General features: G+C 39.9%; 2 protein-coding genes across 2 annotated transcripts in view; one reads left to right on the top strand and one right to left on the bottom strand.

Moving 5' to 3' along the window:
- Positions 1-80: 80 nt before the first annotated feature.
- Positions 81-26,663, bottom strand: shisa9a (shisa family member 9a). The gene is made up of 4 exons (XM_017484279.3): positions 25,790-26,663; positions 24,461-24,567; positions 6,091-6,216; positions 81-1,869 (listed from the first exon to the last, which is right to left on the bottom strand). The coding sequence occupies exons 1-4, from the start codon at positions 26,296-26,298 to the stop codon at positions 1,466-1,468; spliced, it is 1,146 nt and encodes a 381-aa protein (XP_017339768.1). The 5' UTR covers positions 26,299-26,663; the 3' UTR covers positions 81-1,465.
- The window catches only part of cpped1 (calcineurin-like phosphoesterase domain containing 1), a 54,870-nt gene continuing 29,750 nt past the window's right edge, over positions 2,844-27,963 (top strand). Inside the window, exon 1 of the mRNA XM_047159423.1 lies at positions 2,844-2,934. Coding sequence (XP_047015379.1) covers positions 2,859-2,934 — 76 coding nt within the window. The 5' untranslated portion in view covers positions 2,844-2,858. The remainder of the gene's footprint in view (positions 2,935-27,963) is intronic.

Genomic DNA, 27,963 nt, shown 5'->3' with positions numbered 1-27,963 from the left:
TAGATAAAGAGCTAAATTCAAACCTATTCCTATCCAACTTCCTGTTAACACTGAAGACAACAATTAAGAAATATTATGGAGAGAATGAAGAGATGTTTATTTTATTCCAATATCATTTCTTGATTTTGAAAGATATCAATATTTCCAAAACAACCACACCCCTTATACTGTGATGCAGCAGAATAAACCTTATTTTCTCATTTGGAATGTACAAGTGAGTGAAAAAGACAAAGAGATCAAATTAAACACACCTTTAACAAGCTAATTCTTGGCACAATGTACTGTATCATTTGCATACATATACTGGTAAGAGTATAAATATATATACTTTAAAAATCAATTTCACCAGAAGGTCTGTGTGGGGGGGAAAAAAAGCTTCCCCCCAAATTACTCACTACTGAAATAAAAGTGCTAAAACCCAGTGGTTGCAACATAGCTGCACATACATCTATTGTCATGAAGAAATATTGTACAACAAGCTTTAATGATTTCAAGAGGATACAATACAACACATTTAAAAAAAAAAAATCATTTTAACTATACTGAAGGGAGATCAAATACTTGTTTCCAAAGCTAAAGAGCCATCAGGCACAATTTGTGGCAGAGCGATGATGTTAGTTAACAGTGCTTTTTACTCTACAGTCTCCAGTTCACATGCTACCTAATGGCACTGCGCAACAAATACAGCACAAACTGGCTGTATAACAGATTATACCATTTCTTAAGAATGACATTTCTGGGGGCTTGTTACAAAGTAAGTGAATGAATTGGGAGTTTGTTCATCTACACACAGTGAGAACTGTTAGTATGAAAATGAAAGCTACAGCCCTAAAATACCAGTCTGTGGTATAACAGTTCACGTCTTTCAAGGGTGTCTTCAAATAAGGCATCTGCCACTAAATATTTTAGATACAATACGTACGCTCTGAGTCTCAGCAGTGTATGAATGATCAGAGAGATAATTGTGTAAAGAGACTTCATCTACATCAGCTCTGGTACTGTACGTAATACTGGCCCTGTGTTCAACATGCCACACTAGCCCTTGAACCTTTAGGTTCAGCACTACACTTATTTCCTCTTAATTACTGGAGTAAAGATTTATTCCCAATTATTATTCTTGTGTCAGTTTATTAGTTTGCTTTTATTGCTTGTTTACTTTGACTCTTTTCTCATTGATTTGAATTAAAACTGCTTATTATCTCACTGATTGAACACAAACACATCATCATTGGCATGGGTATAAATTATAGTGAACATTTCACAATAACAATGGAATGTTCCTGGTTCAGCTGTCATTGCTTGCCGACCGCCTGGTTGTGTGGCTGATCATGGTGTGACCGGCTCACATCTGCAGTTTTGCCTCCATTCCACAAGGGGCAGAGTGAAGGTTACAGTCAGGTCAGGATAATGATCCATTTCTCCTGCTCTCAAAGATGGATGAGCCCTCCGGAGACAAGTCGTTCTTTCACACAGTCACTTCTGTCTTACTGTTGGTTATGAAGTATGGCTGTGTGGGTAGGTAGTGGTGACTGCGGGCAGTGTGGAGCTCGTTCATCTGGCCCACCATGCAGGGCTTCCTAGGGCCATAGGTCTTGCGCCGACCCACAGTCTCTGTGCCATCCCAGGCCTTCAGCATTCCTGGGTTGGCTATGGTGTTGGAGCTGTAGGCCATATGATGATGTGGCACATGGGGCTTGGTGGGCTTAGGTTTCTGTTCATTCTGCTTAGGGATGGGGATCTCGGTGACGTATGTGGCAGTGGGCTCCACATGCTCCATCCTCATTGTGTGGAGGGGCAGGCTGCCTTTCGCTCCCAACTCTGTCAAGTGGCAGTGCTGCTTGTTGTAGAAGCCCCCATTGACGTTTGATGCTGACGGCAAAACAGACAAGAATAATGCATGAGGATACACAGAGTTGCAGTTAGAAAGTAATTTGTCTTATTTGGTCATTTTTTTTAAGGAATCATTTGATTGATTAAATTTACATTTACAGCATTTAGCAGACCTTATCCAGTATGACTTACAGAAGTGCTTTGTAGTCTCTATCAAAAACACATCCTCATGCTAGATCACTAGGTCAGGGACTAGGAATACCATCAAGCTAAATCCCTAAGAAAACACACAAGGCAAGAGATACTTTTAATAAAAGTTTTAATTCAAGTGCTTGGTGACGAGGTAGCTGTTTAGTTATTGTTTGAAGCCTGTCAACGACTCCACTGTTCGGACAGCAAGTTCATATAACCACCTGAGTGCAGGGACAGAGAAGAGTCCAATGCATGCCTTCATTGTATCTTGAGAAATGATGGGTCCAATGGAGCTGTGCTAGCGGCTCAGATGGATTGTGGTACACAGTACTCCTTAAAGTCCCAGGTCCCATCAGCAGGTCCAGACACATATTCCCTTTCATTACTGTATACCTTTTTGTTATTGTCCTATTAGTTTCAATGTAGTTACAGAATAACACCTAGCCATTACTGAATAATATGCTTTTTTCAATATGTGAGTATCTGAATGACTGGCTGGGAGGGTAGGGGGTTAATATTGATTTTATATTCGAATATTGTACTTATGGCCAGGCTTTATTGCAGGTTATATTTACAAGCCCCGATAGACATTGCATGTCCAATAAAATTGATTCGATTTCACATCAGTCATGTCACAACATTATTTACTTTGTCACATGGTGCTTCTGAAATCCACTGACCATTCAATTCTTATAGTAAAAATGCTTATTGATCTGTAAGTCTGCTTCCTATACAATACAGCTGCATGGTCAGGGCTAATACGGCCACCCCCGAGGGCTCTAATGTTCTCACTGGCATTTGTTTATCAAATGTCTCCTTCTGACCTTTAATCTGTCATGCAGTTCATTGCAACGAGACGCCTGTGTCTGACTGTGTGCTCACTCTGTGCCTCGTCCATTTGGAACACTAATGGTATGTTAAACTTGTTTATAAAAGTCCTCGATTAAGTTGTTTGCAGGGGGGTTGCAAACAAATATCAGCTCGGTCTATTCAACACGTCTTTGATTGCCTGTAAGAGATTTAAATTAAGCTCAAATGGGTCTGAAATGATATTGAGCAAGCCAACTGTATTATTGGCGCAGTGAGCTTAGTTTTACTAGTTGATCTATTCCGCAATGTCCAGCTTGTTGAGAAATGTGTCCTTTCACCACATGATTCATGTTCACCATAGAACTGTTACTTGAAAGCCCAGCACACTTGTAAATCCTGCTGTGACTTTCTCAGACTGTGTTTGATGGTTGGTTACTTTAATGTCCTTGAAGATAAACCTTTCTGGCTCATTTGTCTTGTGGAAATTGAAAGAGACATTGGTTGTAGTCGACTTTTTCCCCCACTGGTGCCTGGCCCTATGTATCACTCTCAGAGGCAGAGTCGTTAGTTATGAGACAAATGCCCCTGATGAAGTTCAAATATCTATTAAACCGCTGCATTCTTACATTGAGTGATTTCCAACACTGGTTTAAGTAGCTTCGTATTTAAAATTGTAAAATACATGATCAAAAAAACTCTAAAATGTCAATGATACAGGTAATCTTTTTTTCATGGCAGATTGTATATGCTGTCTAAAAGCTGTACTCTAGATTTTTGAAGACACTGGTCGACAGAGAATGCAATGAAATCAGATACCATCTCACATTCAATATAGTTATAGGTCAGTTCCTTAAGAAGGAGAAATGGTAATCAAATGCTTGTTTAGCATCTGACAGAGTCATTTGGCACCAAAGTACACAACTGAACTATGAACTTACAGAAATTATCTTGGATAGTGTTACAGGAAAAAAAAACCCCCACTATATTCTGTGGCATTGCAGAATTGATTCCAGTAACTAAATTTCTTAAAACATATCGTGACTACTAATTGTGAAATATTTTAAGGAGCAATGCACCTTTACTTATTTATTTGGCTCACAAAATCAACAGCATAAAGCTTCATTTCTAATTACAACCAAAACACTCCACCATTTTCAAATCTGACGGTGGAACCCTAAATTCCCAGGACCTGTTTGTGTGACTTGTATTTTTCACTCTACATGCATTTCTTATTAGATTAACTGTAGTTACTAAATAATATGGGGAAATATTAATAATATGCTGAGTTCTTTTTAGGATCAAAATAGATCAGATACCAAGCTGCCATACAGGCTTAATGGAAGGGAAATTGGTTCATTTATGTGTGGTACAGCATGTGGCCTGAGATTTGCTGCCATAAAATGATATAAGCTATCCTCATAAGATGCCTTTCCTAGTGTGGTCCTATATTAGTTTTTTTCTCTAAATCCAAGGAAAATTCAATACCTGGTGACCTTAGAGATGCATTCAGGGCAGAGCAAAGATAAGTATCGATTGGAAGAACTGTGGCTTATCAGCTCCCTTTTGCTACTTTGGGAATTGTCAGGGAAAAGCAATTAAATAAATAAAATAAAAATAACAGTGACTCCAGGGTGTCCATTTTTCTCTTTTAAATGGTTTCTCAGTGATGAGAAGAAATTAGGTTGTCAGATTGTGCTTGCAAGCTGCAACAGGAGAGGAAAGCACACCTGCACTGACACGACTGAATACCTTTCATGCTCAAATGATACTCATTTCCATGGCTCTGGCTAAATGAGAGATGCATAGGTAAGTGGCAGACGATGGGACACTCATGCATCATAATGTTGGGAAAGAGCCATGCATTGCTTGAATGCAGTTATGATTTAGTTGGCTGTTCTTACAAACTGAAAGTTTGAAATTATGTCTATAGAAACCGAGATGAGATATAAACTCAACTATTTCTCATGTAAACTACTGGTATTACAATACAGCAAGGAAATGTTAATGTATTCTAACACATTCATTATAAAGCATAAATATACATGCAAAGCACACTTTATTAGGAACACAACACTATAGTAATACTGGGTAGGGCCTCCCTTTGCTCTTAAAACTTCTTCATAAAAAATTCTTCATGTCATGGACTCCACAAGATGGTGGAAATATTCCTTTGAGATTCTGGTCCATGTTGACATGATTGCATCACACAGTTCCTGCAGATTTTTCAGGTGCACTTTTATGCTGTGAATCTCTCGTTCTATCACATCCCAAAGGTGTTCTACTGGATTCAGATCCGGTGACTGGGAAGGCCACTGAAGAACACTGTACTCATTGTCATGTTCATGAAACCAGTTTTAGATGAGTTTTGCTTTGAGACATGGTGCATTATCATTCTGGAAGTAGCCATTAAAGATGGGCCATGAAGGGATGTACGTGATAATTGGTTGGTATTAACAGGCCCAAAGTGTGCCAAGAAAACATTCCCCACACCATTACACCACCTCCACCAGCCTGGACTGTTGACAAAAGGCAGGTTGGGTCCATGAATTCATGCTGTTGGTGCCAAATTCTGACTCTATCAACTGTGTGCATCGATATTCATCAGACCAGGCTACGTTTTTCTAGTCTTCACCTGTCCAGTTTTGGTGAGCCTGTGCACTGCAGCCTCAGCTTTCTGTTCTTGGCTGAGAGAAGTGGAACCTCTGCTGTTGTAGCCCATCTGCCTCAAGGTTCAACATGTGCATTCTGAGATGCTTTTCTGCCGAACCGGTCTGGCCGTTCTCCATTGCTCTCTCTCATCAACAAGGCATTTCCATCCACAGAACTGCCGCTCACTTGATGTTTTTTCTTTATTGCACTTTACTGCATTTTCTTTATTCTTTATTTCTTTATGAATAAACTCTAGAGACTGTTGTGCATGGAAATCCCAGGAGAGAAACAGTTATATAAATACTCAAACTTGCCCATCTGGCTCCAACAATCATGCAACAGTCAAAATCACTGAGATCATATTTTTCTGATGGATGATGTGAGCATCTGTATCTGCATGATTTTATCCAGTGCACTGCTGCCACACGATTGGCTGATTAGATAAATGCACGAATGGGTAGGTGTACAGGTGTTCCAAATAAAATGCTCAATGAGTGTATCTTATGGTAAAGAACCACATATTTTATACAGAATCTGATATCAATTCAGAAACATGCTGTATGGTTATGGTCTCTTTTCCAAAGAGTGTTAACTATATCTTGGCCTTACCAACAGCCTTTAGTGAGGCGTATTTATTGAGTTCTTTGCCAGGTTGCTGCTGCTCATACACATGGGCCAACTGGCTGAGGACAGGGTAGGGGTGGGCCTGGTTCATGCTGTGCATTTGGGCTCCCTCTGAAATAAAAAGAGAAAATGCAAGTTGGTTAGAGACTTGCATCATTCCTTGACTTCAAGTATTGAATATATATCAGAATTATTTGTGACTATGAGGAGGTTTGGGTCTGGTCTAAATTTCTTTCTTCTCAGGCCTAACAACATCACCTTGGGGATCTTATTACAGAACAACAAAAATGTCATGGGGATTTTTAGACCCAGTATCTGAAAACACAGAAACTTTTTTTTTTTTTACACAGATCAACAAAGGCAATTATTTCAGTATTATGTGCCTCTAAAGGACAAATTAGCAAACAAAAGAGCCAGTGGATTGATGCTTGCAGTGTATGTACACGGTCAATGTCACCAGTCCCTCTTCCATTAATGTGGCAGTCACCGACAGAGACAAATGAAGAAATGATGCACACGTGCAGCAGCTCTAGTGATTTCAACACTCACCTCGCTCTGGTAGGTGGAGATAGATTGTCAACAGTGAATGACGATCAATGCAGTGTAACCTGTCTGGCGTATCTGTCAGCGAGTAGCTCCTGTTGTGACTAATTAATCACTTAGCCTTGCTGCAGGGTTGCTGACAAAACGTCAGCGCCAAGCGCCATGCAATGAGTCACACAACACCAGTCAACGTGCTGAATCCACCTCCAGACAGTACACTCAAATACGATATACCACACAGTATTTCACAGAGTAAACAAAGGCAGCAATGTTGAATGGATTTTGCCTCTGTAACTGGAAGGTGTTTATGCCTCTTTCCTTAGCAGATTCTTCAACATGTCTCAACACTGTATCATTAATCACACATGTAATTTAATCCAAAATTGGATATTTTAGGATAAAAGAATCAGTTGCCAGAAAGACAAATTTATTACCTTCATATTAGTGCTGCATTTCCTCCTGACAGTTCAAGCTTCCCAATTAAATATTGACTGATGTCTGTATGGGCAAAAGTGCTTAGTTTGTGTTATTTATTCTCTGCCCTCAAGGGACGCGCACTGCAACACCTATACTTTATGGCTTTCCATAAATGAGGAGATCTTTGGGCTGTTAAAAATGAAAGTGTGTGCAAAAACAGGATAGACACATCTGAATAATATTTCGATATTGTATATTTCAAAACTTTGGATGGTGCTCTCATTTAAATAAATTGTATTTATTTGAATTTATCGGGACAAATTTACGGTGGCAGCTTGAAAAATTGGTCATTTACATTCTCTTATTCAAGCCATAAAAGTCAAGAGTTCACTTTTTTTTCTTTTTTTTTTCTTCGTTTTTTTTTTCTTTTCTTTTTTTAGGGAAAAGTCAGAGAACTTGCATCTTTTTAGTGGAGCCTAAACTATCACTCAGCTATGTGGTGAAAAGCATGAGGTGGACAATTCGAGAATAATTGCATACCAAACCAGAAACCTGATAGAATTTAGAAGATCTGAAGTGACAAGATAACATCAATAACAACACATTTTTATAAAGAACTTTTGCTTTGGACAAAGTCGCTGCTGTTACATGCTGTTCATTTTGTTCACCACAGATTTCTCAGCCTACTCACTTGAAAAATTGACAAAAGTAGCAGCTAAGTGGGAGTGATCCCATGCTTGGTTTTGTTCAATTGCTATATCTCAGCGTGTTTTGCTTTGTGTTTGGATCTGACTCATCTCTACAGGGAAAGTTTCCTCCCAAGTTTTCAGCTGCAAATTGCCTCTACATCATCTTATCCACATGCTTGTCTCTTGTCATGTGAACACATCTGGTTTTTGTTCTGTTTATGATGCATAATATGACACATGGTATCCACCACCCACATCACATGGAAGTGAATGGAAGTGAACTACGTATTCAGCTTCTATCAGACTGGATTCGGCCATTCATAACCGGCACTTTTAAAAGAAAAGCAAAGAGCTTTGTAGAAATTGTACACTCACTTACTTATGTATACAGCACTATATAGATCTGCAGAAAAGGAGACACCAGGTCAAATTCATACAACAATTACTTGAAAGTGCACCAGAAATAATCTTGCCATGCCCTTGCATAAACAGTTGGAACATCAGCAATATTATGTAGGCTAGTCATACCATCATTAGGCACTGTGGTACGTTTGCATGGAAGTAAAATGCAGTGATACTACACTGAATTTCTATAGCACCATGGTTAATAATATAGTGAACCATCCAGAGAAAATGACTGAGAATTGACAACAAGGCAAAATAACAACACCTGAAATGTGTTAAGTAGGGAACAATTTCATACGTTTGCCTATCTGGCAAAAAGACAAAAAAAAATAGACAAGAATAGGCATTATTATAGTAGACAGTGTTTGGAGCTGTTACTTTATCCCAACCGCTGATTTACAGCTGAGGTGAAATTTTGACTGGGATTTTTGAGGAAGGGTTACGACTGAGGCATTTATAATAAACATGCAACCATTTTAACCTTGAATTGAATAAAATAACAGCATGGTTTCTACAGTATGATGAATATCAGATACAGTGTATTGGGTCTTGTAGAAGGTGTGAGATTTGTTAGACTGGCGCTACAAACACTAATGTCCTCATCATCAACTCCATGTGGTCATTAATTCATTTCTTTTCATTACTGCATAATAGTATATATTTGCTTTACAAAACAACAAACAATCAAACAAAGAAACAAATAACAAGCTTCCTGTGCAAAAATCCAAGCCAATCGGTGTACAGTTGTGACTGTCAGACCAAAGGCAGTGAAGTGGGTTTTAAACGCTATCTGTGACAGGCAGACTGCAAGTTTTTCCATTTATTTAAAAAAAAAACTAAGTATTTAATTTGAAAGAGTTTCATTTACTTTATTATTTGTTGGGCTATGATGGATACTAGGGAGTAGCAGATCATATTGTCTTTTCTCACAGCAAATGAAGAATATCTTTGCATGACAAACACACCATCCAGTTGATTAACAGGCAGGTGAGATCTCAGTAATCTGAGAATGTATTTATTCATATTTATTTTATTCATAAACCAAACAAAATCCCTAGTGTACATAGATGTGTAACCATAGCGGAAAAGTGATTTTAAATAAATAAATAAAAGTATGGGATGATGAGCACACTGTGATGGTCAGAATTATAACATCAAAAGACAGCAACAACTTTGCAACAGGTGGTTTCTAATAATGTTCATTTTCAAAGCGATTTCTCTCTGACAGCACAATCAATCAGATCCCCAAATGAACACGCTCCAATAAACCTCAGATATGAGCAAAAGCTGACAATACATCATTTTTAGCACAGCTTAAAACGACGCTAGAACAAAGCTGCAGATGTGCATGTGACTTCACAGCCAGAAGACTCATACCTTGCATACACTGATATACAGTCATAAATACATGTAAGGGAGATATATTACAGATGTGAACATGAGTATTAAGTTAAAGGGGACATGAGATATACTACAGGACATGAAACCAAGAGTAAAAGTGGGGACATGACCCAATCAAAGGTAAATCTGGATCAACAGGGGCGGATCATGTACTGGACTATACAGCTATATTAGGACTCGAAGATATGGAAGTCAGCAGCAGTAACAATGAACTACCACAAGGAATCAAACAAGGTGATAGAGTATATCATTCAGTTTTAAATACAGCAGTTCCAAGCTCCTCCTTATCTCCTTATCACAGAGGTGTGAATATAAATAACATCATTCATTCAGTAACCTCTTTATCCTGATCAGGGTCATGGTGAGGGAAGCCTATCCCAGGGACACTGTGGTTCGAGGCGGGACAGACAAGCTCAGGATTGAACAAGGAACCCTGGAGCTGTGAGGCAGAAATGTTACCCGCTGCACCTCTGTGCTGTCCATAAATAATTGTGCTCCAGCCCTGAATAAAAGTCCTGTCCAAAACACTTTACTTAATCCTACTTAGTGTATGTGCAAATCGTAAGTGCTGTGAACCCTGAAAGAGTGTTCTCCTAATTCAGAACCTTGTTGTTCTTCTACCACTACCTTTTTAATTCTTTATCAGCCTGAAAAGAGGCTTTCAGTTAGACCGCCGTAAACTATGCATGCACATTTTCTTGTGTGATATCTGGGACAACAGCCCCTCACTTTCTCCTGGCCTAAAAAAAATGAATCTCTTGCCCTAATCGTTGGAATTACCCCAGCTTTTCATGTAATGCTAATGCCACTCGAATAGCAACAACCACAACACCAAATTCTTCATTTATTTGTATAGAAAATTAAGCCAGTGATGTTGAGATTCCATTTACACAAGGATCCTGTAAAAAAAAAAACAAAAAAAAAAACTTGAAACGAGTATGCTGTATAAAAACTAGACAAAATAAAGTAAAAGGAAAAATAATAAGAACAAATTAGAACACAACCACAAAATCTAAATTGATCAAAAAAACACAAAACAAGTTTTTCCTCCAAACTGTTACATAATACATAATAAAATGATGTACATACATTTGATGTAATCTAGAGATGTGGTTGCTATAAAATTTGTAATAGCCTTTATGCATTAATAAACAAACACCACTGAATGTGTGTCTAAAAGCCAGGGAGGCGCCTGATTCAAACGGACAGCCATCAACTATGTAAAACAGGAGATGTATGTGCCCTATTCCATTTCAAATGCTGATTTGCAAAATGTCATCTCTTGGAGATGAGCTGTCCATCAAAGCTTGTTAGGCTGGTGATGAATCTGGTTTATGAGTGTATGTCTCTCCTTGGCTTCACCGAGGATTTGTAAGCAGAGGCAAGGGCTCCCAAGTGGCACAACAGAAAAGCATTTGCCTCATAGTCTGGAGGTCATGAAATTGAATCCTGACAATACCGTAGCCATCCGTGGCCGGGAGTCCAAGAGAGTATAATTGGCTCTGCTCTCAACGTGGTTAAGATGGCATTACTCTCTACCCTGTCAATCAGAGCAGCACTAACCTGTCTTGGGCATTTGTGGGCATCATGTACCATGTGTGGCAGGTAGCACTTTTCTGCCCTTTGATATAGCATGAGCAGTAGTTCAATAAAGACAGTGGACTGGCTTCATGTGTTTTGGAGGAAGTACCTGTTAGCCCTCATCTTGCCTGGTTGATAGCTATTGTGTGATACAGGCGAGCTATAGCTAGCTAGTAGGTAGGATATGGCAGTGGTGAAAATCAGAAGCAATCTAAAGCCAAAGCAAGAAACATATACAACAACTCATATGTCTCTGTTTGTTCAAAACAAACACAGAGACAAACATATGATAAGCACTATTCATTCAAGTGCTAAAGCAACCTTCAGTAGTCCAGCACATGCTATAAGATGTAGTGTATACACAGAAGTTTAGACAAGGTGGGCTAATTCATAGGTTCAGACCTGTTGCAAGTAGGAAAGTGCAAGGAATGGTGAGTTATATTGTGCTTTAATCTGCTCAGTCTCGGTGCTCTGATGAAGGAATATGGCATGTTGGTATTGTAAAGCAACTTTGCTCTACTGGACTGGATTCTCATCGCCTTGCTGGTTTCCTTGGGGAATATGTGAACAACTAAGGGCAGGATTAGTGTAATGTTTATGATTACAGTTACTTAACTGTTATCCCTGTCTTCTCCTGATGGAAGCAGAATACTTATTTTAAGCTCCATGCACTGTCAGATGGAGGTGCCTCGCTAAAATAGGTGACATCTAACCATGCCAGAAGCTGGATGGCAAGCAGCATATTGTATCCCAATTGCAAACACCCTCACGTACTGTATCCTACTCTTGTGCATCAAGAAGTGAATTGTTCTTAGAATGAGGAGCCTACAAGGATCTTTCATTAACCAGACCATAAATGGAGTGCCCTATTCCTGATTTCTTTGAGGATTCTGACATGTAGCTGTCAGGAGATCCAGGTTATGACCTTCTATTGAACTACCACCTTTGGGTAGTGATGGATGTGGTCTGCCATAATGTTCTGGGTCAGAATCTTCTCTCTGATTATCCTCAACCAGTTGTACCAGATGGATCTTAGGCTGGGATTGGGAAAATTGTCAGGCAGGAAAATTTAGGTCATCCTGGACACAGTTAATTATGGTGGAATAGCAACAATAGCACTGTGGAATATATTATTTATTCTACTGCACAAACATGTCACCACTTAGATCAGTGTTTTCTCCATTTTGAGGGTGCACACTTGCTTGAAGCTGAAACCCACCAAGTAGGGCCTTCCTCCTGCCAACAAGTTACTTATCTTGCAGTGGGGGAGTTGGGATCCACTGCTGGAACCTGCTGCTTTTCTCCATTGGTGTTTCTTCCTTTCAGGGTCTAGGAAAAGTGGGTTCCTATCTCTGGCCCAACATTACCAGCAGGTCGATTTTTGTAGTGCTTAGTGGCTTCCACTTCCTGTAGAGCCTTTCAACTGCTTTTTTTTAAAATAAATACGTTACTGATCCATTGTCAGCCCCTTGATTACTTGGGCAGCTGACAGAAAATCCCAGTGTGGTTAGTGGCACATCATGCAAAGTAGGTATCTGCTGAACTGTATTGGTATCCTGCATATAGCCCCAATTGTTCAATTGGGTTGCAGCTAGCGATGCACCGAAATGAAAATACTAAGCCGAAGTCAAAATGTGCTTTTTCTATTTTGTCTTTCTTTTCAAGGAAAAAAATCAATTACAGAAACTACAATTTCAAAATATTTATTTAACACTGAACATTTTTTTTTTCATTCCAGCAGGCATAGGCTACCAACCAGGGACAATATAACTTTAAATAAATAAATGAGTAAAATAAAAATATTTTGATGTGGTCATCTTTGAGCCCCCCTTATAGCCGATGTTAGGCCTATAACTGACTGCTGAAAGAATGGAACACTCTGAAGCCTACCACAAAAAAGTGCATTAAAAAGTGCATTGACAAGAGTGCAAAAAATGGTTCTCTTCGGTTCTATACGGCTGATTATATTGGGGATATATACCGCTCGTATTGCTATTTTCGGCTGAATAATTTCGGTTGCCAAACATTCGGTGCATCCCTAGTTACAGCAGTGGTCAGTCTTAATCCTATTTGAGAGTGGATTTGAGCTGGCTACAGTAAATGGCAACGATGACAATGCCTCTCCAGACTAGGCTGTCCTGGGAGGTAATAATGAAGAATTGGGGTCCTGTTGTGCTTTTCCCACCCTTTGCATGTGGTGATACATACCACATTATCTTCTATAACTAGCTTAGTTCGGAATCTCCACATCCTGCAGTGGGACTCCTATGTCTGTTTGTAGTGTGTTCACAGTAGATTTTTCACACAGACAACTCCTGAGTGATGTGGTGTTCTCGGACTGAGGCGATGCAGATTCAATTGGTCTATTGTCTGCAGAGACATCAGTGAAGACATCCAAGAGAGAGTGATGATAAAAAACATAGCACAGTTTCCACTTATCCTTCATGCGTATACTTATCTTGTCCATTCACATGATGTCAGCTGGGGTGCATAAGGACATTGCCTCCAGCTACTATAATCCTGCCCAGCCCTGCCTGGAGAGTATGTGCTACAGTTTGTTTTGTTTTGGCTGGCCTCTTTGGTGGCAGTGAGCTCACTGTCCACATTTGCTTATTTTATGGCACTTCACTTACAGTAGTACCATTGGCTGGCTAGGGTGTGCCATTTATTTTACCTCTATGTAGTTTATCTTTGTATCTGTTGTATCTGCTGTACCTTCCTTAGTCTCTGGAATGCTCGACATTTGATCATCTACTGGGATTGAATATGCCCAGGTTACTAGAATTCAAACCGTAAAAAGACCAAGACAACAGTGCAACCATGAGACACCTTTCCAGAAATTCATTAAAGATACATGAGAATATTTTGGAGCTGCACATCTCCAGGGATGATAGTGTGAGAAGGGCAGCTGGGCCCATGAGTGATTTCCGTTCCACATCAGAGAGGACTTTTCTTCTCATCTCTGCCACTTGTTTTTGACATTAGCAAAATGCGGGCAGCACAGACATAATTTCAGCACTCTGATTGCAAGATGCCAAGTATTATCTCCTCAGAGGCTTATCTTGCCCACCCTGTGATGCTTATTTTTGTGCTTATATCAGGGTATTAACCAGCAGTCAAACAAGCTTGTGTGGCCAAATTCTATGTGACATTTTGTCATACATATTGTAGGATTACTGTAATAGGCACAGTGAACTGAGAAAGTCTGGCAATATATGCAATTTATAGCTTAAATGAAATGAGACAGGACTGTGATAATGCTAATATACTAGAAATGATGCCTTTATCTCTAATATTAACTCTAGTAAAACAAATTAAAATAGCTAATTTCTAACAATACAATTACAAAAAAAAATAATTGCAATACATTTTTAAAATATCACTATTGTAACATTGCTATTTTCACAAAATGTATCATTCCCAGTGTATATTATCATGGGAAATATATTCAGTAGAGGTAGAAGATCAGAATCCTATCATCTGCGAACAATGAGAATCATATTTAGAATTTTTAATATCAGAGATAGCAGCTTTGTATGATGTATATTGTCAGCTTTGGCTTTTGATAATGGAATGCAGTGATTCCATTGTAAATCTCATATCCCCTGATTCCTTTTTCAATTCCCACCCACTAGCTAGCGCTCCCCTGTCACGCACCAGCTACAGACCATAGCAGGTGAAAGCTAGCATGTGCTTCTTCTGAGACTTGTGAAGCCAACCACCACATCTCATCACAGGGCAGCTGAACACACTCAAAGGAAATCTCTAACTGTCCTCTTCTGAATACATGAGCTCACAGGTGAGGGTGTAATGTGATCCCTCTCAAACAGAGAGCATAACCAATTATGCCCTCTTGGACTCCCGGCCACAGATGGCTGTGGCATCGATGGGATTTGAACTTATGGTCTCCCAGTGATAGGGTGCTTTTCTGTTGCAGCACTCGAGATCCGCAATTTTTGTGATACGATGTGCACTGTGATTTTAGTTGTGTATGAGCCTGTATTTTTCCGGACACAAAGCAAACTGGCGATCATGATGGTTTATGTATCTATGCATCTACTCTTATCTTCTCAAATGCTCATAAGGCCAAAGCCTTAGCAACTATGTTCAAGAAACATGGCAGAAGGTCTGCTAATTAAAATAAATAAATAAATAAAAATCACGGGGGAAAAAATGATGTGAAGGCACGAACTTCTTCTGAGGAAAAAATTAATTGTGTAATAGGGAATCCCATAGGGAGCCAGAAAAAGCCCTTGGGCAAAGATTAAAACTCTTTCACCAACTAAGAACATAGCAACTTTGCCTGCAGATATCGTTCCTATATGGTGATATCGCACATCATGTGCATGAACAGTACCATGACTGGTTGATGTGAAGCAAAACAGTCTTAGCCATGAATATTTGATTATCATTTTATATATTTGTGTGTTTTCCCCTAGGAGTTTAACCTAAATCAGATAACACTGTACGATTACTTTAAAGAAATTTGCCTTCCATTTGAAGAACCTGGAATAGAGGTCTTGCTGAAATATCTCAGATATCAATCCTCTCTCTCTCCCTCTCTCTGTCTCACACACACACACACACACACACACACACACACACACACACACACACACACACACACACACACACACACACACACACACACACACACACACACACACATATGTGCACTGTTCTGTGTTGCATCATGGTCCTGGAGAAACGATATTTAGTTCCAATGTATACAAGCTATATAAAGAAATGACAATAAAAACCCACTTCACTTGACACATATACCTAACCAATACAGGCACTTGTAGGTCCACAATTACTGACTCCACAATTGTACAATTTGTCAGACAACCTCTATCCCATCAGTTTTAAGAGAAGTGCATCAGGTACAGTGGCATTGCCATGTTCTATGCATACTTTTTGTTCACTTTATTAAATAAGCCTACCTTGTTGGTCCATCTTGTAAGTATACATGGAAATCATCTTCTTGACTCTCATGAGTGATCAGTGTCTAACAATAGGACACAGTTGGATGGGTATGTTTGGTGGACTGACTGTTCTCAAACCAGCAGTGATACTGAGGTTTTTAAAAAAGTTAATCTGTGCCTGATATACTCTAGCAACAAATGTACTAAAGTCATTAACGTACATTTGCAAAATGCAACTATAAAAGTGTACCTGATGAATGGGCATTTAATGTAGGTCTGTGTTTACGCCAACCTCTGCTTTTGTCTTGCTCATAGGAACATCTGATACTTATTTCTCATTTTTACATATTGTATCATGTTACACACTATATAACTAAATGTGTGAGGACACCGGACTGTCACACCCATATGTGCTTTTTTGAACATTCCCTTCCAGATTTATTCCCATTTTGCTGTCATAATAACCTCCAATAACTCTCTTGGGAAGGCTTTCCACTAGATTTTTGAGTGGAGCTGTGGGGATTTGTGCTCATTCACTTATAAGAGCATTAGTGAGGTCAAGCAATGTGAGGAGGCCTGGGAAGTAGTCGGCGTTCCAATTTAACCCAAAGCTGTTCAGTGGGATTTGAGGTCAGGGCTCTGTGCAGGTCACTTGAGTTCTTATACTCCAACCATGTCAAACCATGTCTTCATGGAGCTCACTTTGTGCACAGTGGCATTGTCATGCTGTTACATGTTTTGGGCCTCTTAGCTCCAGTGAAGGGAAATCATAATGTTACAACATACAAAGACATTGTAGACAATTGTGTGCTTCTAAATTTTGTGGTAACAGTTGGATGAAAGCTTACATATGGGTGTGATGGTCAGGTGTCCACAAAACTTTGGCCATATAGTGTATTTTCAGTCAGAGATGGCATGTTTTATACACATTATATAGTGTAGGTATATTCATGATCATTAATACTCATTACTAATCCTGAACACAAGTAATTTGAGGAGGACCGTTTTGAGGTGGCATTTTTCAAAAATCTTCAGTGTGCTACAAAATTCCCTATCTTCCATGACGGTGAGATTTTGTCCATGTAAAATTTGAGCTGAACAGACATAACAGAAATGATTCCAGTCTCTGTCATGTGAAATGATAAACAGTTTAACAGTTTAAATGTTCTGCTGAAAAAAATCAATTAATCTGTCACTTCATTGTAGAATACTCCATGTAATGAAGTGCATATTTTTTCTGTCTGTGTGTGTGTGTCTGTGTGTGTACAGTGACAATGCACATTTGTTATGTGAGGAAAGTGAAGAGGAATGAGCCCAGCAGGTTCTGATCAATACAATACATAATTGAGGTCTATAAAGGAAATTGGAAAGAAGCTGGTCTTAAAGGGATGAGGACTGAACTGCAGATCAAATATAAGTTAGGGACGGTAGAAGTTTTGATTTGTTGACCACAAGTAAGAGAATAAAGTGCCTTTGAGTTGGTCCTCATTCCCTCCCTCAACTTTGAAGGGTTACAGTGGTTCCTTAGCCTAAAAGCTCTGATGCAATTGCCAAAGATGGCTGCTGGCTGAGGGGTATGATGCCAAAGAAGTACTGTAGTTGACCTCGTGGTACTGGAGCAGTTCGTTGTCCGACATTAGACGACGCAATCCAGCTAGCAGATGATCACCTGTCCTCTCTCTCTCTCTCTCTCTCTCACTCTCTCTCCCATTCGTACTTCTCCTACTCCTCCTCAACCTTGATTCAATTCAGGGGCAAAAACATGTAGTGGAGGTGGTGGTTAGTTCTCACCTCACCCATCTACTGGAACCAATTGGTCGGGGTTTAAGACCTTAGCAAAGGATATGTTGGTGGATGGGTCCTGCAGTAATGAGAGGTGGTGTGGAATGTATGCATCATTGGCTGGGGAGGCAGTGAAGGGCCCGTTGACGTCAGCTCCACATCTGGGGGACACAGACGGGGGAGGGCACCACTCCTCCCCTCTTGGCATGTATTCCCCTCTGGGATTTCCCCTTGGACCAGTGTGTGATGAAACCTTCAGGCATGCCTTTGACCTAGTGAGAGTAATCGATGGTCAGCAAATTCAGCCTAATGTTGTGATCTCCCACCCGTATGTTTCGATTATTAAATATAGGCTATATCAAGTGACACGGAACACTCAGACCAGAGAGGAAATGACCCAACTGTTGGTCCGAAAACGCTGTTGGGAAATGTTATTCCAGGCGGTTCATTATAATCGCATGGCTGGGCATTAGGGTGAGATAAAACACTAAACCATCTAATGGCTAGTTTTTATTGGCCGGGTATTCATGGCAATGTTCGCAGGTGGTATGTGGCATGTCGCAAATGTCAGCTGGTGAATCTGCTGGCCTCCCCAAAAGCGCCATTGCACACCTTACCATTAATCAAGGTTCCCTTCGAAAGTATTGGTATGGAATTCATTGGGCCATTAGAACGGACTGCACGAGGGCGTTGCTTTGTGTTAGTGATAGTGGACTACACAACACGATACCTGGAAGTAGTGCGTCTCCGCAGCATTTCTGCACGTTGTGGAGGCACTCTTCCATATTATCTCCTGAGTTGGGATCCTGAAAGAGATCCTCACTGATCAGGGCACATCATCTATGTCATGGACACTTTGCAAGCTTTATGAATGGTTGGGGATTAAATCAATTCACACCAGTTTTTATCATACACAAACGAATGGGCTGGTGGCATGATTTAATCAAACGATTAAAAACATGATTTGTAAGTTTGTTCACAATGATGCCCGGAATTAGAATAATTGGCTCGAGCCCCTGTTATTTGCAGTACGAGCGGTCCCACAAACCTCCACAGGGTTTTCTCCATTTGAATCATTGTACGTCGTTGCCTCGCGACGTTTTAGACGTCGTTAGGGAAGATTTGGAGGAGACCCATTAATAACAAAAACAAAATTCAGTACATTTTTGACCTGAGAGCAAAAGTCCACACACTGGGGCAAATGACACGGGAGAATTTAATAGAAGCTCAAGAACAACAATCCCAGCTGTATAACAGGGCTGCTTGGCTACAGGAATTCACACAGGGAGAAAAATGCTCCTTTTGCTACCCACGTCAAGCTCTAAATTACCCGCAAAGTGGCAAGGACCCTTTGAGGTCACACGGCGAGTCGAGGAAGTCGACAATAAGGCCAGGCAAACAGATAGAGGCGATGTACTTCAAGTATACCACCCAAAACCTTGGAGAGAGGCGGTTCCTGTGGCTCTGGAGATGAAGGTTCTCAAGAGGGAGGAGCTGAGACCAAAGGTAAGTCTAAAAAGTGTGGCCCAATTCACCCCGGTCTCCTGTGTAGACCACCTTTCACTGTCCCGAGAGCACAGGTTGCCAGGTTACAGCAGGAATTTTCCGATGTGTTTCCACCTCTACCTGGTCACACAGACCTAATAGAGCACCACATTGAGACTCCTCCAGGTGTGGTTGTATACAGCTGCCCCTATCGATTACCTGAACACAAATAAAAAAGGGCCTTTGAGTTGTTCTGAGCCTGCCTCCAGCTTCCTCATTCCCTCCCTGAACTTGTGAAGTGTTACAATGAATAATACTGTTAATTGTGTCTGACAATTTTGCATTTAATAACCACAGAGTTATAGAGGAAGCTGGAATGATGCCATATCTAAAATCCTATTTAATGCTCCTGAAAGAAATGAAATTCATTATCTATGTCTGCGTGAGTTCCAGAGACAGCGTCTGAGATCTGCAGATAGTCAAATTGTACATTTACATATATGCATGAGACAGAAAAAAATAGTGAATAAAGGCAAAGTATAATTATCCACAGTAATATTATATTTTTCCCAGAGTAATTTTGTTCCTGTTATTTACGACATAGTGAAATAAACCTTTTATTTACACAACCCAAAGACAGAACATATACATGTACATTTTTTTATGCAAAGCATGTCATAGCCTTTTTGCATATTCCTTCACTTGTTACAACAGCAGAGTTTACATCTGAAATAAAATTAGCACTGGCACCAAGTACGAGACCTGTATGTTCCCCTGTTTCAGTGACGCACATCAACTGAACACATGTCCTTCCCCCCAGTGTGTTGGCGGCCCATGAGTAAGTACACTGCCAGCCTGTCCTCCGGGTGCAAATCCTAAGCCAGTATTGCTCAATGGAGTTCCCCAGGAGCGTGGACCAACCTGGACCAAATTCACTCCCAGCAGAGGGCTCCTGTCATGTTAGCATGGCAGTGTTAGTGATTGTGCTCAGTGAACCAACAGAAATATGCTGCTTGCCTCAAGGAGCATGAACCATGGCCCAGTAATCAGGGTGGGACAGAGCCCCAGGAGAGAAGGCTGATATACTGCCATAGCCAAACCCACCATGTTTTCACCCAAAGCCAATAGCCTCATAAAAAAAGAAGAGTGTGAAAGGGAAAAAGAGAGCTCATGCCTTGCAGTGGATTATATATAACGTGTTATCATTGAGAAATAAGAGCAGAACACATGGATTCTTCACAATGGAATAGTGAGAAAATAAGAAGTCCTTCACAAAGGCTAAAGATTAAGTAGGATTTCTCACCATAAGGAATTTCAGAGCGCTTAATGGAGCTTTAATCCCTCTTTGTGATTTCTGCTCATCTCTAGACCTAGGGCTATGAGCAATATCTTACTTATTAGCAAGAAACTCAACTCGATCCACAGAATAAAGATTATAGCCTGAAATTAGAATAGTTTATAAAATATCCACATATTTAATATGGCTAGGAATTACACAAAAGCCTGGTATAAGTATTTTATTTAACATGGATTTCAGAATGAAAATGGATTTTTTTTTTTTTTTTTTTTTTTTTTTTAAATATGCCTATTTATCAGCTGTGAACTATATGAAAATTCCACGAGATAACCGTCATAAAACCCAAAACAAAGTTCTTTAATTTTTAGCATGGTATTTAACATACTAAATACTTTATAACAGAATATTTCCACTTAAGAGGAGAGGGTCACTGCAAATCAAAACAAAATTATTATGAGTGATCACAGGCTTTTCTATCCTGATGGGAGTGCTCTCTTCCAGAATGTCAGTGTTCCCATCCACAGGGCAGAAGGCTTCATGGAATAGTTTGATATTGAGTATGAAAACCATGTAAATTATTTGCCTTCAGAGTTACTTGTGAGAGATTTTGTCTGTCCACTATATTAAAAAAATATTAAAGGAAAATTTTTTGAAAGCTTGATGTTTATCGCTCCATACAGTTCCAGAGATTTAAAAACGCAAACTCCTATTGGAGCTATTCTACTGGCTCAAATATTACTAAGACAATTTATATTGTTTATTCCTTGAATTTATCACCTGTCTGTATATCAAGTGGGTTTCATTTTTGAAATATATTTTCTACAGTCACTGAGGCTGATCATTTCGCATTCTTTGTACTCTGCTAATCTATTCTGTTTTGTTCTGTAGTGTGCTTGCCATAGTAATCATCATGCGCCCTTTTCTAACCTGTTTCTTCATCTTTTTCATTTTTCATTCATCACATAAGGCATATGTATAAAGAAGCAATTTTTTTGCTTTGATTTTTTTTTAGTCATGTCCTTTGTGAATATGTGTACATTGTGAATATGTATATCTTTTTAAGCTACTGAATTAAATAATTGATCATTCTCCATTTTAATTGTGAGGGAAAAATCTATTCAGCTTTTATAAAGACACACTGGGGACATTTACTTTGGCTGAGGCTTCTAATTATTTAAAATATTAGGGCATTCATTACTATGGACATACCGAATCTTATATAAAATATTTTTCATTGGTTGAAAGTAGCTCATCGCAGGGGAAAATCACACACACATTCACATACTGTGGACTATTTGAATATCCCAATCAGCCTACAATGCATGTCTTTGGACTGGGGGGGGTACCCCGGGGGAAGCCTCCAAGGCATGTGGAGAACATGCAATCTCTGCGCACGCAGGGCAGAAGTGGGATTTGAACCCCCAACCCCAGAGGTGCGAGGCAAGTGACAAACATACACTTATTGTAACAGCACCACAAAAACACCCAAATAATAAGAGGTAATCCTTACAAAGCCCAAAAGCCATTTTCAGAAAACAAACACTGAAACTAAATTTTAAATGAAGTATACACACACAAAAATAAAATTCCCAGTACTGAAGTAACACTTATATTGTTCAATCTACAGATACAAAGCTTATGTAAGTCCAGCTGAATGCAAATGCACAAAGTAAGTTTTATTTTAGCACTGGGGATTTTGCTGTGGATTCAGTTTTAGGAACATATATCTTGCTCCAGAATCTCGGTTGATTACAGGCACTGATCGATTCCAGACGTTTGCCAGCACAAGGCGCTAATAAATGAGAAATAATAGGCCCATTTAGAAACCGCATTAAGGAAATACATTTTAGCCAAGATACTGAAATAAACCCCAGCAACTGTGTGTGTGTTGGGGGGGGAGGGTGTGCGCACATATGTACATAAACAAAAAAGATTGGTAAGAAAGAACAACTCCCTAGGACAGCATAAGAAGTTTTCTCTAATTGTTGTTTTCTTTTATTGTATGAGGATTTTATGGCTTCATCCATAAAAATAATTCTTATTTTTCTGTAGACATTCTGATATTCTGGAAAAAGTCAAACGAATTTCAGATCTTTCTGGCTGTAACAGTGATGAGACTGATCAGCATGTGGAGTGAGTACTATTGTTAATAAATCTGAAATGATTAAGCCTGAGAAGGACTGCTAGAGGCACACATTTTAAATCTGTTCAGGGTTTTTCAAGCACTCTTTCTGAAAGTGAAAATAGGATCTGTGATCTGTGCAATCAGGGTTGCAATTCAGAGCAGACTTTCAATGCACTGCATTGATGTCAAACTGATTTCTGTTTTTTGTACTTCTGTGACGCATTTTTGATTATCATCTTCCTTATTTTTTGGTCTAAAATGTCATGAAAGATTTTATTTGTTCAGCATCTCTGGTGTATCACCTAAGATCTCCTCTTGTGGCAACACCTAAGATCTCCTATTCTTAGAAATGTAGGACAAGAAAAGCCCAGAATGGACTTTTACTAATGGAACAGTAGAAGGAAAAAGCATGAATGGATGTGTGTAACTTACACTTTAACATTCATAGCAAATAACTAGATCACTGTTTTCCTTTCTAACAGCGTGTCCCTTGGTTATCAGTTTCACTCATTATAATCATCTACAGAGGCTATGAGGAACAGGTCAGAGAGAATAATGCAACTCAGCATGACTCATTTTACATTATTAATCTTAGCTTGTGAGTGATTTCTGAATACTGTGCTTATCCGTGCCTAACCCAGGACTAAAATATATTTGTATTACACAAACACCTGAGGGCATATTTGTAGTTGATGTGAAACAGACAATTAATTAAGCCGTACACTTAGTAAAGAAATCTTAATGAGAGCCTTAATGAGACTCGTAATAGCCTTAATGTTGTACCACATACAAAATGTCCTAAAGCTCTGTTGTACTACCCGAACATATGATTGTGAATAAAAACCTTCTGGAATTCCAGTGTTTAAAAACTAGTCACCGCATTCACAAACTTTAGGTTCAAACCCCTAAAATACAATAATCCTTTAGAAACACCTCATGATCTTCACAATTTACTCTGCATGCATCCCTTGGGCTTCTCCTACACAGCCTACATACTGTACTTGGTTTGATAATGTTTAGTAAATACCATATAAATGGGGGGAAAAAGCAAATCAAATTTTGTAAAATAAAGATCATAAAAAGAGTTTAGAGCTATTGCATTACAAATGTCGGAATTAAGTATCTACAATAGACACTGCTGCTTGTAGTATCATCATCTAAGTTATGAAACAAAATGAAAACAAATTACAGTCTTACATTCTCAATGGAAACCAATAATGGTTTGCTCTAAACAAACCTTTAATAACCACACAAGGGATGATGTAATCAGCATGGAGGGAGATTAAATTAGAGATGTGTTTAAGCACTCCACAATGAGACATTCCCTTTGAGCTTCTTGATTCCAGTGTTGTACAATCACAATCCACAAAACCACAGCTGCAGTCCAAACCACCAAACCATCAAATATGCTATTACACTCAATAATTCTCTTCCTCTAAACATAGTTTTACAGATTAAAAATTAGAAAAGAGAAAATGTATATATCTGTATATTCAAACACAATTTGAACTGTATGCATTTGTGGCCTTATGTGAGGACATGTTGAAGGACCTCGCTTTTTTATTATATCTTATATATTGTGTACTCCCATCTCAACCAAGACATATAAACATGTTTGAAGCGTAGCAATGTGTTGCTGCCTCATGCTCTTGCACAGCTGACGAAACATTATGGTAAGGCAAAAGCAACTCCAAATGTGACTTACGCATATTGTTTGCCCTCGCCTGCATGTTGTCATAGTTCTGGGCATGTCTTCCGATGGCTTCTTCATGTTCAGCTTGACAGGCACCTTGCATCACACTTGCTACAGCTCTGTCAGGGAACAAACATTTTACTTAATTAGTGAACAGTATGAGCTGTGCCTCGAAAGTTGACTGTGCTTACATTAGCACATTTAAACTTTTTCCATGTGGAACTCATGTAATGGAAGGACATCTCAATCTCCTGAAGGGCATTTAAGAAAAACAGTGATGAGCTGAAGCAAGGATGGATAATTTAGGTAACATCAGGCACATTAATACAGTTTTGTTTACATACTTAATGAAAAAACAACAACAACAAAATAATGTTTTCCTGTACTTGATGTACTAGAATTTTAGAAATAGATCATGTTAGCACACAGAAACGTATTTCTCAGGAAACAGGTCACCAAAAGGGTGTTGTAATATGTGAAATCATCTTAGATCTTCAGAAGGATAATCACTGATTTAGGAGACACCCCAATGCTACATTGTGTCTGTTGTCCAAGGTGCTGACTTTAAGCAACCCTTACGAGTGATGCAATATTCATGGAGGTCAGACTTTATGATTAAAGATTCTCCAAGTTTGGCTACTAGAAACTATTCCAAACTATAACTTTACCAAAGAATGATAAAATTACTCAAACTATATTAACCACAAACAAGCAACCAAATGCATCCTGAAATACACGTAGCAGCTCAATGCCATTTTTCCAGTTCAGAAGGACTAAAAACTGTTGTCGCTCCACTCAGTGCGTAAAGACATAACGGCGAGCAAAAAGGCAATAGCATACGAAGGTTTTGAATTGGATTCTAGGATAAAAATAAATAAATAAAAGTTTTATAACCTTCTTGGTGTGTTTTGGAAAAGATTGACCTTCTCATAACAAACTGCAGAGCGCGTAATGAGAAATGCAGTGGTCTTACATAGTTGCTGCGCATGTGTCCCATAGCGCACATGAAAAAAAGCTCCTCATCGCTCTGCCAAGTCTTATTTATTTAAACCTGCTCTTCCTGCGGTTATGTTCTGGTCTAGCATTTTTATCCCGCGTGTAGGTGTAGAAGCAGATGCTTAAATCCTAAATGCGACTGTAAACAATGTGGGGTCTGAACATGAAGTGTTATATCATCAGTTAGGCGCAGTGAATGCGAAGAAGGCAGTTTGTCAAACTCCGCTGTCTTGTAGTTCATTAAGCTATGCGCTAATTTGAAAATCACGCCTTTTTTAGAGAGAAAAGAGAGAACGCAATAGTTTAAAAAAACAAAAAACTCCCAGTTAAGTGCTTTCAACCTACCGAGTCATGTTTTCCCTGTGAGGTCTCTGCGCCTTTTCCAATCCAAGTTTGGTAAAAATCCCGACGAGCGCCATGATGGCCACTACTCCACAAACGACGTATACGATTAAGTTGGTCTTGTCCTTGGTCGGGTCGTGCCTCGGGTCCGTCTTCTTGTGCGGCGTTTGACCTTTGAGCCAAACGGGTGTGTTGTAATTTGTGCACAAGCTCTGATCCAGGCGCGAGCTCTTGTACGCGCAGCAGAAGCGGAAGCCACAGGTGCCGCAGCAGTACAGGTAGGTGCCCGTGCGGCACACGAACGGCGGGTCCCACTGACCCATCACGTCGTAGTAGCCGCGACACTCGTCCTGCGTGTGCGGCTTCTCGGACACACCGCTCTCTTCCGAGCCGTTTGAACCCGACAACACGACGAATCCCTCCAGTCGCCGCTCTGCTTCACCATCCGCCCTGCACACCAGCGCCGTGACCTCCACCAACAGGTACTCCCACAGCAAGACCGTCCATCTCATCCTGCTCCCGATCTGTCAGTGCCAGTGGCTAGCAATTGGAAGAGAACAGAAATTTAAGTACGAATTTGTACCCATGCGGAGTGCTTTTCAGCATTTTTCTTAGATTTCTTTTCTTCCAGTTTTCTTGGACCGGCACTAGTAAAGTCCACAGGGACTGTTGTGTGTGCAGTCGAAGCGCACTGAAAGCTCTTCTTTCTGTACTTTGAGTCGTTTCAGCGCAGCACGCGCAGTGCTGTGTGTAAGTGATGCTGTGCGCGCGTGCAAAGCCTCCGAGCAAAACCGCGGGCAACAGTGGACTCTGCGCGTCACACTGAGAGAGAGAGAGAGAGAGAGAGAGAGAGAGAGAGAGAGAGAGACCCAACTAAACAGGGAGAGAGAGAGAAAGAGAGAGAGAGAGAGAGAGAGAGAGAGAACCAGAGAGAGAGAACCAGAGAGAGAGAAACCCAACTAAAAGGAGAGAGAGAGAGAACCAACTAAACAGAGAGGGAGACAGAGAGAGAGAGGTGGAGGGAGAAGAATAAGAAGGCGTAAGGGATTGATATAAACACACAGCGTACTTTGCAAACGCTTCATTACTACATCCAAAACACATCTTATAATATGTTGTATTTAAGCCAGCACTGATCGCACTGTTTTATCTGCTTTATTTTGATGTGGTTCTCTGATAGTGAACTGATTCTCTTAGCAACTGAGTCGACTCCCTCTCCAAGCCTTTGTTGTCAAGTTGTGGGAAATAACAGAAGCGTAATGGCTGTGTGCTTTAGGACAAGATGTGTCTTGTGTTTAGATCCAAGATACATAGGCTGTTGTGTCAGTCAACATCTCATGTGTTCATGGTATAAACTATGTATACCAATTCAGCTTTTCATACCACCACAATACTCAGTGTCTGATCTCTAGTTAGTTTAGTACCTCACAGTTACCACACCATATGCCATACATAACAAAAGACGCATAGGCCTACAATTTGTTGTAAGTCTAAATTGGCTCTTATTTGTCCTCATACAGCTGCAATCAAAATGATTCAACCCCCATTGCAAATAAGGTTTTATTGTCAAAATTTACAAACGTTCAGATGTTTGCAATGAACAAATCAATCAAAAGCAAGTGAAATAGTTCAACACAACGAATGCTTCAAGTGGTTTCCCCAAATTCAACTGAAAATGCAACTTATCATGATTTCTCCTGTTTCAAAATTATTCAACCCCTTCATAGCAAACATCTTTAGTACTTAGTAGAGCACAATTTTTTTGTTATGACCTGCTGCAAACGAGATGCATAGCTTCTGGCAGTGTTCCTGAGGAATCTTAGCCCATTCCTCATGAGCAATGGCTTCCAGTTCAGTAATATTCTTGTGTTTGGGTGTTGCAACCGTCTTCTTCAAATCCCACCAGAGATTTTCTATGGGGTTCAAATCAGGTGACTGTGATGGCCCTGTAGAATCTTCCAGGACTTCTTCTGCAACCAAGTGGAATTTGAGGTATGTTTGGGGTCGTTGTCCTGTTGGAAGGTCCAATGATGCCCAAGCTTCAGCTTATTCACAGACAGCATGACTTTTTCTCCTAGAATTTCCTGATACTTCAATGAATCCATCTCGCCTTCCACACGCTGCAGGTTCCCAGTGCCAGAGGATGCGAAGCAGCCCCAGAGCATCACCGAGCCACC

The sequence above is a fragment of the Ictalurus punctatus genome, chromosome 13 (assembly GCF_001660625.3).
Source record: "Ictalurus punctatus breed USDA103 chromosome 13, Coco_2.0, whole genome shotgun sequence".
Lineage (NCBI taxonomy): Eukaryota > Metazoa > Chordata > Actinopteri > Siluriformes > Ictaluridae > Ictalurus > Ictalurus punctatus.
This window is presented reverse-complemented; position numbering and strand designations above follow the sequence as displayed.